Genomic DNA, 13,820 nt, shown 5'->3' with positions numbered 1-13,820 from the left:
ATGCTCAAAGGGCATATTCAGTTTAAGGCAGATACTGTCTCTAAGAAAAATGTACCAATGTACAATCCCACCTAGATTCAAACCAGATTTTTACAAAGAACTTGTCTGAAAATATTAATTCTATTCTCACGCTTAATACTTTGGAAGGGTCTGTCTTATATAAATGAATGTAAAATAACTTTCCTTTAGAATTTTGTTGGCATTGCTGCACTATCGTTTAGCTTCTATGTTGCTGTTGACATGTCTGCCATCCCAATTCTTGAATCTTTATATGTGAACTACTTTTTTCTCTTTGGAATCTTCTCGTTATCCTAGATGTTTTGAAATTTCAAAAGAATGGTCTTGGAACAGGTTTCTTTATGTTCCTGTTTCTTGACAGGAATCACGTACTTTCAGTCTGGAATCTGTGGCTTTCAATTCTACAGAATTTTCTTGTATTATTTCTCTTATCATTTACCTTCCTTTCAATTTCTGTTCTTCCTTTCTAATACTCCTACTATTTAAGACACTGGACAGCCTAGATTGGTGTTCCTACTTTCTTACCTTCTCTCTCCTTTGACCTATGTTCTGGGAAATGTCTTCACCTCTAACTTTTAGTATTTCTACTAAAATTTTTTATTTTTGCTACCATGTTATTTAATATCCTGGTACTCTTTATTTTCTGATTTTTAAAATAGTATTCTGTTCTTTCATGGATGCAGTATCATCTTTTCTTTCTGTGGATATTATAGTTTTTGAAGTTATTTGTTTATTAAGTTTTCTCCTTCCTGAACTGTCTGTTTCTTCTGAGTCTGTATTTCAGATTCTCTCATGATGGAGGTTTTCTTCAAAGGTGATCCTTAGCAATCACAAGTAAAAGAGAGGCACTAAAAAGACTGAAAATTTTGGGTGCCTGGGTGCATCTTGTAGACTGGTGAGCTCCACAGAAGTATGATCAAGATGATTTCTTTTAGTTGTGAATCTATAAATTTGCCTGGAGATTTTTTTTCTGAGACTATTCAATTTCTTTAGGTACCAATCCCACAATCTCTTGCTGAAGCATAGGTGTGGAGGAGGAACAGAGTAATGGAGGTAGAAATATGCCTCACTACTAACATTCTGGAAACCAAGCAAGCAGGAGATTCACTATTTAGTATTTGTATTTTACTTGATTTCCCTGAGTCCGGTACATTGCCTCATTATCTGTCCTCAGTTATGTGTGGTGTCTCTGAATCTCAAGTCTAGATGGTTTAATTTCACCTCAAAATAAATCTCCTGTCTCCTGCTAGGCTGAGGCATCAAACTTCTTCTTATTAACTTTCAAAGGTTTTTCTTTTCAACCCTATGCTTCATCTTTCTCTACTATGAGAAAGATATCTCAATCCTTGATATGGTATCTCCAATTCATAAACCTTTCTGGTGCTCTACAGGCTCAGCTGGCTTGCTGACTACTGGCATCTGCTCCTCAGCTCTGTGAAAGACTCTATCCAGTTTTTTTATCTTTCAAAATCTGTTGATATTTCCTGTCCATCTGTTATCTCCTTATTTTCTTCACCCTAATGGGTTTAATCTTTTGTATTTCCATATTCTCATTTTATAGTGGGATTTTAGAGGAAGCAGGAAAAGGGGTTCAGTTTGCCATGTTTAATTATAAGCCCTTCTACCTTTCTGTACACAGAGATAAAAGGTAAATAATGCTGGATAAAGAAACCTCTTGTCAGAAAGAGAAATAAACTACAAAATGGCTGATAACAGATCTTATTCTGAAATGAAGTTTGATAGACAGGATAGGAAGAACACGAAAACAGTCAAGAGCTCAAAGGTGAACAGGAAGGAGTAATTAAGCCAAACAGTTGATGTATTTCAAACACAGAGTTGAAAATTTAAGGTGCGAGAACTGAGGTCTTTGTAAATAAACTTACTTGTGTGAAGCCTGTCAGACCTCTGGAATGACTTCTTTCCCAGGCCTAGCAAAGGATTTTCCACTTTAACTGAAGAAGAAAAGCTAGAGTTTGAGTTCTGAGGGCTGCTTGACTGTCCGTCAGATTGCTTTCCTTCCCATATCGCTAGGGGAAAAATATATATATAAAAATATATTAAAAATATATATAAAATATGACCCTGAGGGTATAAACAGAAACAAATAATCAATCAAATGAACAATTAAATCATTCAACGCTAAGCAAAGGAGTTATGTATGAGGCAATGTGACCCTTCAAATGTGTTCTGAGTCTGAGAATTAGGAGTCAAAAAGTAAAATAAAATCCCTTTCCTCCTCCCAGCACATTATTTGCTTCTGGTGGTAAATTTCCTTCCTAACAAAAATGCAGTTCTGCAAGACAGTTTAAATCTGGCCAACTCATATAATCAGCTGGCATCAAACTAAACTGTGTAATAAAATACAAAGCCTGTATCTAGACCAGTTTAAATTCAAAACAAAATAAGCAACAACAACAAAAAATCCAAAGGCCTCTGGATATGTCCAATGGAAACCCAAATGTATCAAGAAGTCTTAGGAAAACCTTTTATTTTTAAAGAAGAGAACCAGTGAAGAGTTCAGTGTGAGCATCTTGGAAACATCAGCTTTATAAAGTTACTAATTAGAGGCTTTCAAATATTATTAGTTTAGACATATTGGAAGTTAGTCATTGATCTTATTCTAACATGCAAATCCCAATGATGTATTTTTTAACAACCGTATGATTACTCTGCATAAATTTCCCCCTTTACCCTAGAAGGATTTATACTGATGATCTGGCAGTAATATAATATAGTAATTTAAAAATAAAGGATATAGTATATGAATTTGGTATACAAAAATACTGGAAAAAGAAACTTTCACTGAAAAGACATTCAGTCTGCCTACCAGGTTTGGCAGGTACAGAGTCACTGGCTGCTTTGACAGTCTTCAGAGAGAGGTGCTGGTTGGAGGAGATGGACATGCTTGGCCTGCATTGCTGCTGCTGCTGTTTCTTCTGCTGTTGCTGTTTTAGAGCCTATAAAGAGAAAACTGACTGTAAGAAACAAAACAAATCCGTTTTTAGTAATAACAAAACAATAAATGACTTTAAGTGGTGAAGAAGAGTATGCTGATTATCGAATTTCTTTGAAATCCATCAAAGTAAACAAAAATCTAAACTAAATTAATTAAACACAAGGCTTAAATAATCCTTAAGAGTTTGGATTTTTTTTTTACCAATGTTCTCCTTTAAATAAATGTGAGAAATTGTCATTAACATTTTTAGAGCTTAAAAATCACCAGTAAGCCATGGACTTCTCATACTTGTAGTAGCAGAGAATTAGATGTTTTCAATCATTCTGAAAACAGAATTCTAAGCCCTGGACCAAGAAGAGTCCCATTTGCATCAACTTTATGTAGAAATGTAAATATTTAGCTTACGTATGTTTCAGAGGTTCTGCATTTGAACAAAAGGTTGCAAATAACTATTTGAATTTGATCTCAGGTAAGAGCAGTAAGATTTGGCCCAAAGACCAAATAAATCTCAGCAATTTATAGCAATGCAGTAAACTGAAGGGAAGGAAGACTGGAAAACATGGGCTCTAAGAACAGTGTGATTCCTTCTGGTTATTTCAGAATATTTTAATTTCCATGATGTTCTCAGTTTAGAGAATATACTAAACTATTTAGAATGAACAGAAAGACAAATAGCTTCCCAGATTTTAATCATAAAGATATATAAAGGCTATATTTAAACTCAAGGGTTTAAAAAGAAAAAAAGACAAACTAAGAAAGTAAAACTACATTTCAGGAAAAAGTTGAACATCTACGACCTCATTAAAATGCCAGTTTAAGCTTTAACCTTCATGACCATCATGTAGAAAGGTGTGGAATAACTGCCTACTTGTCTTTCATTCCCTTTTCACAATATGGTTTTCTCCTTTTCACATTCACATATACCTCTGGCTATGCCATGCAAGCACAGTGGCAACACTTGATCTCCTTGATCTAAGCTGTCAGTGGAGAAAAGAAACTGAGAGAGTCAGGTATCTGGCTTATATTCACCTACAACATTTATAATAGGTGAGGCAGAAGCATAATGTCAGTGCTGTCTGATCACTGATTACATACAGCTTGTCTCTCATTCTTTGCAATCAAAACAGAAAATGTTTGCAAGCTTCCTGTGTGGCATCCATTAGTATTCATTCCTTTCTATTCACAGTACCTAGGTCATTCTAAGTTAATGCAAAATTTAATAGAACCATTTAATCTTATCTATTTCTGCTATGATCATGTAAATTCAGATATATGATGAAAACAAAATAACTTACAGCCTCTCTGTTTAAGAACTGTACTCGGTTTTCCCCTCCCTCAGTACCTTACAAACCCTGTTCTAATTCTGTATAAAATTTAAAAAGCAAGCAACAAAAAAAACCTTCACTGGGGTAAAGGATAACTTACACTGAAATACGTTTTCTCACCTAATAATATGAAAAACATATACTGGAGGCAAGGCCTTACTTTATATACCAACAGTCTAATTTATATAATTTCTCATACTGGTATTCCTTAAAGAAAATATAGTATTTGACTCCTGAGATTACAGGAGAATAATACAGAGTAGTATATATGTCGCGAATAAGGTAACAAGTTTTACTAAAATACTTGCCTTTTCTCTGTGGAAAAGAGGCATCTCATACTTCTTTTTTTTTTAAAATTAACATCTTTATTGGAGTATAACTGCTTTACAATGGTGTGTTAGTTTCTGCTTTATAACAAAGTGCATCTCATACTTCTTAAACTCTTGCAAAGAATGTGTAAAAATACAAGTGCTGCAGGATACCCAGGCAGATTGTAATTAACCTTATCAAATTTTTGGACATCTTTTAATAAAAGCACTTTTGGTTTAAACACTTTAAGACCTACTTAAATTTTTTTTTTTTTTTTTTTTTTTTTGCGGTACGTGGGCCTCTCACTGTTGTGGCCTCTCCCGTTGCGGAGCACAGGCTCCGGACGCACAGGCTCAGCAGCCATGGCTCACGGGCCCAGCCGCTCCGCGGCATGTGGGATCTTCCCGGACCAGGGCACGAACCCGGGTCTCCTGCATCAGCAGGCAGACTCTCAACCACTGCGCCACCAGGGAAGCCCATAATTAAAAAAATTTTATCTCATCCATCCATCCATCCATCTATCTATCTATCTATCTATCTATCTATCTATCTATCTATCAATCTATCATCTATCTAGGGTCGCACTACACAGCTTATGGGATCTTAGTTCCCTGACCAGGGATTGAACCTGGGTCCCAGCAGTGAAAGCGCTGAGTCCTAACCACTGGACTGCCAGAGAATTCCCTTAAAATTTTAATTAAACAGTTATGACATGAATACATTTTTACCATTTAATTCAAACATAAAGCTAAAGTCTCTTTTGCCCACCACTCAGTCTTGTTACCCAATCCTCAAAGATAACCACAGTCATCAATTTATTTTTCCTTATTGAGCTTTTTTTACACTTACATTGTATGTATGTGTTTCTGTGTATATACAGATTCATATTTCCATTAAAAATATACTATTGTTCTGGGTATGTATGTGGCTATGTGTATGTTTTTAATGAATGTTGTAACACAACTTGATTTTAATGATTAAACATTATAGTGTGGTGATGTTTCCATGTCTATGCATACAGAAAAACTTAATTACAAGGTAAACTTTTAACCCTGTATAATTTTCTAGCATCTGGATATGCCGCTGTTTATTAAGGAATTCATATATATATATATATATATATATATCCACTTGCAAGTTTTTGCTATTACAAACTTTAATGCAAACATTTTCCTGTGTGTGTGTGTATGTAAGTATGTATGAATACATGCATTTTTCTAAGATAAGTTCCCAAATATTTAACTACTTAGTCATGGGGGATATGCATTTAAAATTTTAATAAACATAAAATTTCTCTCCAAAGTAGCTATAAGAATTTATATTCCACCAGCAAACTACAAGTAGTCATTTTCCCACATACTTGACAGTGCTTGTGCTTGAGGTTATAATTAAGCTGTATTATATATACTAATCTGAGGATAAAATTAGTCTGTGTCCTTAATTATTAGTCAAATTTAAATTTACTGATAATTTGCATTTCAAAAAATAGAAAGCAAGTTCTTTGAAAAGCCCAATAAAATAGTCGGCAAGTAACATTGAGAAAAAAGAAGATACATCACAAATGAACAACACTGATGAACAAAAGAGAAACATAAAAAACAATACTATGTACAACTTTATACCAATACTTGAAAAAAAATCAAGTGAAATGGAGCATTTTCTAAGAAAAGTAATTTCCAAAATTGGCTCAAAAATCAGAAAAATCAAGAGATCAGTAGTAGTAGATGAAATTGAAATGCTAGGAAAACAGTTGTAAAAGTGAGATTTGCAGAACTTTCAGGGAAAAAAATACTTTCTATGATTTTTTCCAAAAATCAGAAAAATAATAGAGGGCTATACAACTTATTTTAGATGCTAAGAACAATCCTGATTCCAAAACTGTATAAGGATAGTTCAAGAAAATAATAAAATCGAAGCTAAAATCTTAAATAATAAAATTCCATTAACATATTAAAAATTATATAAAAAACATATAGGCTTTATTCCAGAGAGCTAACAATACATTAACATTAGAAAGTCTAGCCCTGGAATTCTGTATATTGGTTGACTTAAAGAGAAAGGCTACCTGATCATCTTCATAAATGCTGAAGAAACTCAACCTGAAAAATTCAATACCTACTCTTATTTAAACACACACACACATACACACACCCCTCTTAGCAAATTGGAAACTAATGAGGAACTTTTAAAATGTGATAAAAAGAGTATCTACCATAAACCTATAACACAGAGGTGCATAACTTATTACATACAAAGTGGGAAACCACACAAAATTTCTCCCTAATGTCCTTTCAAGAAATTTTCACTGACTGCCAGAATCATGCATTTTTAATGTAGGAGATTATAATTCTGATAAACAGAATAGCATGATTACCTGCTTTAGTGCCTTCTTGCTGTGCTTCTGTGATGGAGAAATGACTTTACCTGCTGGAATGGTGGGTGATGGGCAGCCTGACTGAGGAGAGGATGGTTGTGACAGTCTAGACGATACTAGGGGGGAAAATGACAATGAAAAGTTTTGTTATTAGAGTTGATATCAAGCACCATTCCTTCCCCAATCATATGCTGCTACCTGTATTAAGAACTGTGACCAAACACTTTTGGGAAGGATCTTCTTTTTGGAGTTCTACTGCAAACAGCCTCCCTTTTCAGTTTATTTCCTCAGAAAGCTCTAGTGAAGGATGATAGGATGGGGAAGGGATGGATGTTAGTATTCATTACTTTTCATTCTTTAATTTTTCAATAGAATTGACTGAAGAAGCAGGAAGTAGAATATAAACCATGAGTCATCAACTAAGATAAAACTTAGAAAAGATGCTAGAGCCCGTTGGACAGTATCTATGTTCTTAAGGTAAATCTAATAACAACATGATATTGTGGAAGAGCCCTGGATTGATAGAATGGGTTCCAGTTCTCCCTATCTTTAAAATGGAAGGCAATAAGGCCATTCCACCTCAAACACTACCATAGCTTTAATTTTTATATTCCTTCATCTCTTACATCAATAGTTTTAGGTCTACCCATGTGAAAGGGTACTTTAGGATTTCTCTGATGGAATCAGTGTAGGTTTGCACAGGATGTAACCACTCTTTACTTCATCACCAGCTGTTTTATACCTCATCAGAGCTTAGCCAAACCTTAGTATTACGTGAATGGGGGTTTTCCCTTCAAGGGCCTATACCTCTTAATAATAAATAGCAATTAGATCTTCATGTTCTATAAAGTTCAACAATGTATTATTTATGATATGAGATAACAAAAGAAATTGCTGATTCAGACCCCTTAATAATAAAAATAATAATCACTACTGCTAGTGATGACTCTCAAAGAATCCATGTTTACTAATGCCTTCTTTCAAAGTAGCTGGACTGAAAGGGCCTGGATAGCAAAATGGCATCTCATGGTATGGCTAACGGGTCTAAAGATACCATATGAAGTATGCTGGCAGGTAGCTACCTGACATAAGAATGTAGAAACATGGTTCACTGGAATACATAAGTTTTGGAATATGGCATTTCAATGGACTCTTAGATGTCCTAAGAAAGGAATGCACAGTAGACAACATTTAAAGAGGACAACAGTAGACAATGTTAAGACCTATCTTAAGACCTATCATAGTTAGCTTTAACTTTGTATCCCAATCCTTATAATCAGGTTATATATGGGAAAGAACTGACATACAGTAAGCGTGGCGTTAAAAAAAAAAAATTCACCGTAATATACAATACAAAAAATGGAGTTGGATAATTCTTGAGATGGTTAAGCAACAAAAAGAAACCATATCCTAGTGCACTTAGATGTTGACCAATTTTTTAAAATAACAGTTTCACTGAGATATAACTTATATGCCACACAATTCACCTAAAGTGCACAATTCAATGGCTTTTAATATATTTGCAAAGTTGTGTAACCATCATCACAATCAATTTTCATCACCCACTAAAAAAACCCTGTACTGGTTAGCTGTCACTCCTCTTTCCCCTAACCCATTGCCCTAGTCCAAGGTAATCAGCAATCTGTTTTTTGTCCCTATGCACTTGCCTATTCTGGACATTTCATATAAATGGTATCATACAATATGTGCTGTTTTGTGAATGGCTTTTTTTACTTAGCATGTTTTAAAGATTCACCTCTGTTAGAGCATGTAGCAATACTTTATTCCTTTTTATCATCAAATAATATTCTATTGTATGCACAGCCACATTTTGTTATTCATTAGCTGATTTGACATTTGAGTTGCTCAAAAGGACATTTGAGTTACTTCCACTTTTTGCCATTACGAACACTCGTTAGCAGAATTTTGTGTTGGACAGATGTTTTCAATTCTCCTGGGTTCATACCTAAAAGTGAAATTGCTGTTTTTTCCAGTAACTCTATGTTTAAACTCTTTGAGGAAGTGCTAAACTGATTTCCAAGATGGCTAAACCATTTTTTACAATTCCACCAGAAATGTATGAGGGTTCTAATTTCTCCATATCCTTGCCAACATCTGATATTGTCTGTCTTTTTTATTTCACCAATGTTTTTAAAGGGACATTATGAAAATAAAGCTAACAACTATTAATATTTAACTATATTTATTTTCTTTTTAATGGTTTGCAGAAATCTGAGATTATTCACGTCCTCACCTGTCCCAATAACTGTCTGAAAATAAACAAAACAAACGACCAAGCCAAAATGACCCTATTAAAGAACATAAGAATTCTACTTTGTAGCCTGGAAAAGAGATAATAAAGCTATCTGTAATTAACAGGGCAAACTGTTTGGAATGTTTCCCTTTAAGGCAAAAGCCCTTTCTAACAAATGAATCCATAAACAGTATCTCAAAGCCAACTGAAATAAATCACGAAAATTCCAGGACCCACCAATGAGAAATACCTCCCAGTACTTAATGCCAAGCACTGGTCTCATAACTTTAATGAAACTTAAACTTTACTCTAACTTTTAAATATTAAAGATTCAGAACTACAAACAGCAAATAAGATTTAAACACATGTTGAGAAACTCATCTCTTTTAATTCCTTTTAGTGTCTACATTGTCTCCAAGACACATAACTTTATTAAGAGCAACCATGAATTAAACATCGTCTATGTGCCTAATGCTGCGCTAGCTTCATTTGAACAGAATTTCATTGAACTCTTGTAACTACCCTCTAAGATGGGTACAACTTCTCTTTCTACCCCCACCCAATCTCCTCCAATTCTATCCTCTGAGATAACTAAATAATATAGTTGGGATGGCATCCTTGCTGACATTTTTCTGTGCAAAAAAAAAAAAAGAAAAGAAAAAATTTCAAGGATATACATTTATAAATAAATAAATATACACACCTGCATATTGTGATGGTATTATCTAAATTTTCCCTATCTGGAAATTTAATTAGCCTGACAAAGGACACAGCTAGTAAGGAGCACAACCAAGATTTGGACTCTGTATAGTTTCAGAATGAGTGAGTACTTGTAGTGAGCTAAGTGGTGGCCACCAAAAGTCATGTCCATGTCCCAACCCCCAGAACGTGGAAATGTTACATTATTTGGAAAAGGAGTCTTGGCTGATTTAATTAAGGATTTTGAGATAAGGAGATCATCGTGGATTATTCCAGTGGGCCTTAAATCAAATGACAAGTGACCGCAGACACAAGACACAGAGGAGAAGGCCATGTGGACAGAGGCAGAGACTGCAGGATGTGGCCATAGGGAAATTATGTCAGCAAACACCAGAAGCTAGAAAATACACAGAACAGACTTCTCCCTTAGAGTCTCTGCATAGAGTATAGCCCTGATGACACCTTGACTTCCGACTTCTGGCCTCTAGAACTGTGAGAAAATAAATAAATTTCTGTTGTTTTAAGCCTCCTGGTTTGTGGTAATCTGTTACAGCAGCCTCAGAAAAGTAATACAGCACTTAAAACTGATTTTATTTTTTTAAAGTATCAACTCATAGATGTTTACATATTTGAAATGTTTACATCATTAGCAATTATTAAAAATTTGGCACTCAAACTGTGCACTTTTGGGGTAGTGGGAGTTCCTTCAAGTTGTAAACCATCTTTGGGACATGGCCCCAGCAGTATCCAACCACTTCCTTGCTATCTGGCACAGAAAGAGTCCTAGGCAAATCTTGCATAATTTTTTTGCCCAGACTTGGAACACCCCCTTCTCCAAGGAGACCTGATACCTTTTTATTGAAAATGGTATTAAAACACTGCACTTGATGCTACTCAGTTACCACTGGTTCTAGAACTTTTCAGTGAGTGGAACAAAAAAAAAAAAAAGAATTTTTTTCAAAGGAAAAAATTTTTTAAATTCATGCAAAAGATAAATCGGAATTTATGATTACAGCATTGTCACTTAACTTTTCTGATTTTATATTTCTATCGCTTTTCTTCCCAGATAATCCTGGTTTCTAATAACATTACTGTAACTATTAACTTGTTTTCTATTATAGATTTAATTTCAAAGAAATCATATCAATATAATTACTGAAAAGAAGACTACTGAAGGCAGTTTAAGATTTCTCTGAGTCTGGTCTCCCACACCTAAGACATATCCTACAGTAATTACCTATGTCATTATGTTCAAATTTGACATATACTTGAGTTTGCTTTAAGTTGTTTGATATTTCTAGAAAGTGCATTTTAAATTTTTAATTGGCTTAATTATGTAAAACTATAAAACAAGTTACTTTCATAAGTCTAGCTCCCTCCCCTGTCTATACCACTTTATTACCTCCTTTCCCTTAAAGGAAATAATTTATATTAGTTTTTATCCTTCCATTGTTTTTTATTTGCATTTTTGTTTTGGTGAAAACATAGTGTGTGTGTGTGTGTGTGTGTGTGTGTGTGTGTATTTTAATATGTTAACTCACTTCTTTAAGCAAAATAGACCATGTACTAGAAATTGTCCATACCCTTGATTTTTAAAATATAATCAATATAATATATCCTGGGGAAGAAAACAGAAGAGAACATAAGAGATCTTCCTCTTAACACCTGCAAAAGATTCCACTGGCAGATGTACCATAATTTCTTCAGCTGGACTCTTGTTTTGGTAATTTCTAGTCTTTTGCTCTTATTACTACAATGTCTTAACCAGCGGTTTCTAAGGTGTTGTACCAAGAACAAAACCATAACTATCTAAAAATCTGTTAGAATGCAAATTACTAGATCCCAGTCCAGATCTACTGAACCAGAAACTCTGAAGGTGGGGCCCAGGAATCTGCATCATAATAAGCTCTCCAGGTGATTCTGATGCATGTTCAACTATAGTATATACGGAGAAACAGTTTTCCAAAGTGGTTGTACCGATTTATACTCCTACCAGCAATATATGAGAGTTCCAACATAATTTACCACATTAACAGAATAAAGGAAAAAAATATATCTACTGAAATAGTAGATGAAGGAAAAGCAACTGATAAAATTCAACAACTGTTTGTTATAAAATCTCTTAGACTACAAATAGAAAGGAACTAACTTCATCTAATAAAGAGTGTCTACAATAACCTACTGTAGTCAACATCATTCTTAAAATGGCATAATATTCAAAACTTTACCTTATAAATATAGAGAAAAGGATGATTGACATTACCACTCCTATGTCACTCTTTACTGGAAGCCCTAGCCAGTATAACATGGCAAAAAAATAAAACTGCCACTACTCATAAAACACATGTTTGCATATGTGGACAATCCTAAGAATAAACCTATATATAAACCATTAGATTAGAAAATAATTTAGAAATGTTGCTGGATACAATATCAATGTTGGGAGAGGCAATCCCTCAGTGTTGCTACAAGTACTTGCTGGGTATGCCAAGAATGCAAGTCCCTGGATGCTGTATTTACAGTCAGCAACTCTGAGAGAAGGCAGTAACTCTTCCCAAAGTAGGCTTGCTTCCACTTACTATTTAAAAGCCCTGAAAGGAGACACAGAGCTGGCCAACAGGCACATGGAAAGATGCTTAACATGACTAATCATCAAAGATATGAAAGTCAAAACCATAATGAGATATCACCTCACACTTGTCAGAACAGCTATCATCAAAAAGACAGCAAATAACAAGTGCTGGCGAGGATGTGGAGAAACGAAACCCTCATGTACTGTTAGTGGGAATGTAAATTGGTGCAGCCACTATGGAAAAACAGAACAAAGATTCCTCAAAAAATTAAAAATAGAACTACCACATGATCCAGCAGTTCCACTCCTGGGTATTTATCCAAACAAAACAAAAACATAATCAGGAAAGATATATGCACCCCTATGTTCACTTCAGCATTATTTATAACAGCCAAGATATGGAAGCAATCTAAGTGCCCACCAACAGATGAATGGATAAAGAAGATGTGCTATGTACGTACAAACACACAGCACATGCACACACACACACACAACGTGGCACATTACTCAGCAATAAAAAAGAATGAAATCTTGTCACCATGTGTGGCAACAATGATGGATCCAGAGGGCATATTATACTAAATGAAGCCAGAAGAACAAAGACAAATACTGTATGATTTCACTTATATGTGGAACCTAAAAAACAAAACAAATGAACAACCAAAACTAAACAGAAACAGAATGGGAACTCCTTGGCAGTCCAATGGTAAGGACTTGGCACTTTCACTGCCGTGGCCCAAGTTCAATCCCTGGTCAGGGAACTAAGATCCTGTAAGCTGTGCATTGTGGCCAAAAAAAAAAACAAAAAAAAAAACAAAAAAACCCAGAAACAGACCCACAGATATGGAGAACAAACAGGTGGTTGCCAGAGGGGAGAGTGGTGGTGAGGGGAAGAAAGAAACAGGTGAGGCAGATTAAGAGGTACAAACTTTGTTACCAAATAAATGAGCCACAGGTATGTAATATATCCTACCCTATGGGGAATATAGTCAATAATGGTATAATATCTTTGGTGACAGAGGACAACTAGACTTATCATGGTTATCATTCTGAAATACAGAAATATGGAATCACTATGTTTTGTACCAGGAACTGACAGTGTTGTAGGTCAACTATACTTCAAAAACAAACTCATAGAAAAAATGATCAGATTTGTGATTACCAGAGGTGGGGAGGTTGCGGGGACTGATGAAGGTACAAACTTCCAGTTAGAAGATAAATAAGTACTAGGGATGTAATGTACAACATGATAAATACAATTAATACCACTGTATGTTATACATGAAAGTTAAGAAAGTACACCCTGAAAGTTC

At 34.8% G+C, this 13,820-nt stretch overlaps 1 protein-coding gene across 4 annotated transcripts in view; it reads right to left on the bottom strand.

Annotated features, from left to right (window-relative positions):
* ASXL2 (ASXL transcriptional regulator 2) overlaps positions 1-13,820 on the bottom strand; it is a 133,776-nt gene that overhangs the window by 30,524 nt on the left and 89,432 nt on the right. For 3 of the 4 annotated variants that reach the window (XM_067703506.1, XM_067703505.1, XM_067703507.1), the window contains 3 exons: positions 6,983-7,098; positions 2,846-2,975; positions 1,902-2,045 (listed from right to left, as the gene is read on the bottom strand). In XM_067703506.1, coding sequence (XP_067559607.1) covers positions 1,902-2,045; positions 2,846-2,975; positions 6,983-7,098 — 390 coding nt within the window. Of the gene's footprint in view, positions 1-1,901; positions 2,046-2,845; positions 2,976-6,982; positions 7,099-7,180; positions 7,201-13,820 lie in introns of those variants that run through there. The other variant, XM_067703508.1, reaches the window with a different exon arrangement.

The sequence above is a fragment of the Pseudorca crassidens genome, chromosome 14 (assembly GCF_039906515.1).
Source record: "Pseudorca crassidens isolate mPseCra1 chromosome 14, mPseCra1.hap1, whole genome shotgun sequence".
Lineage (NCBI taxonomy): Eukaryota > Metazoa > Chordata > Mammalia > Artiodactyla > Delphinidae > Pseudorca > Pseudorca crassidens.
This window is presented reverse-complemented; position numbering and strand designations above follow the sequence as displayed.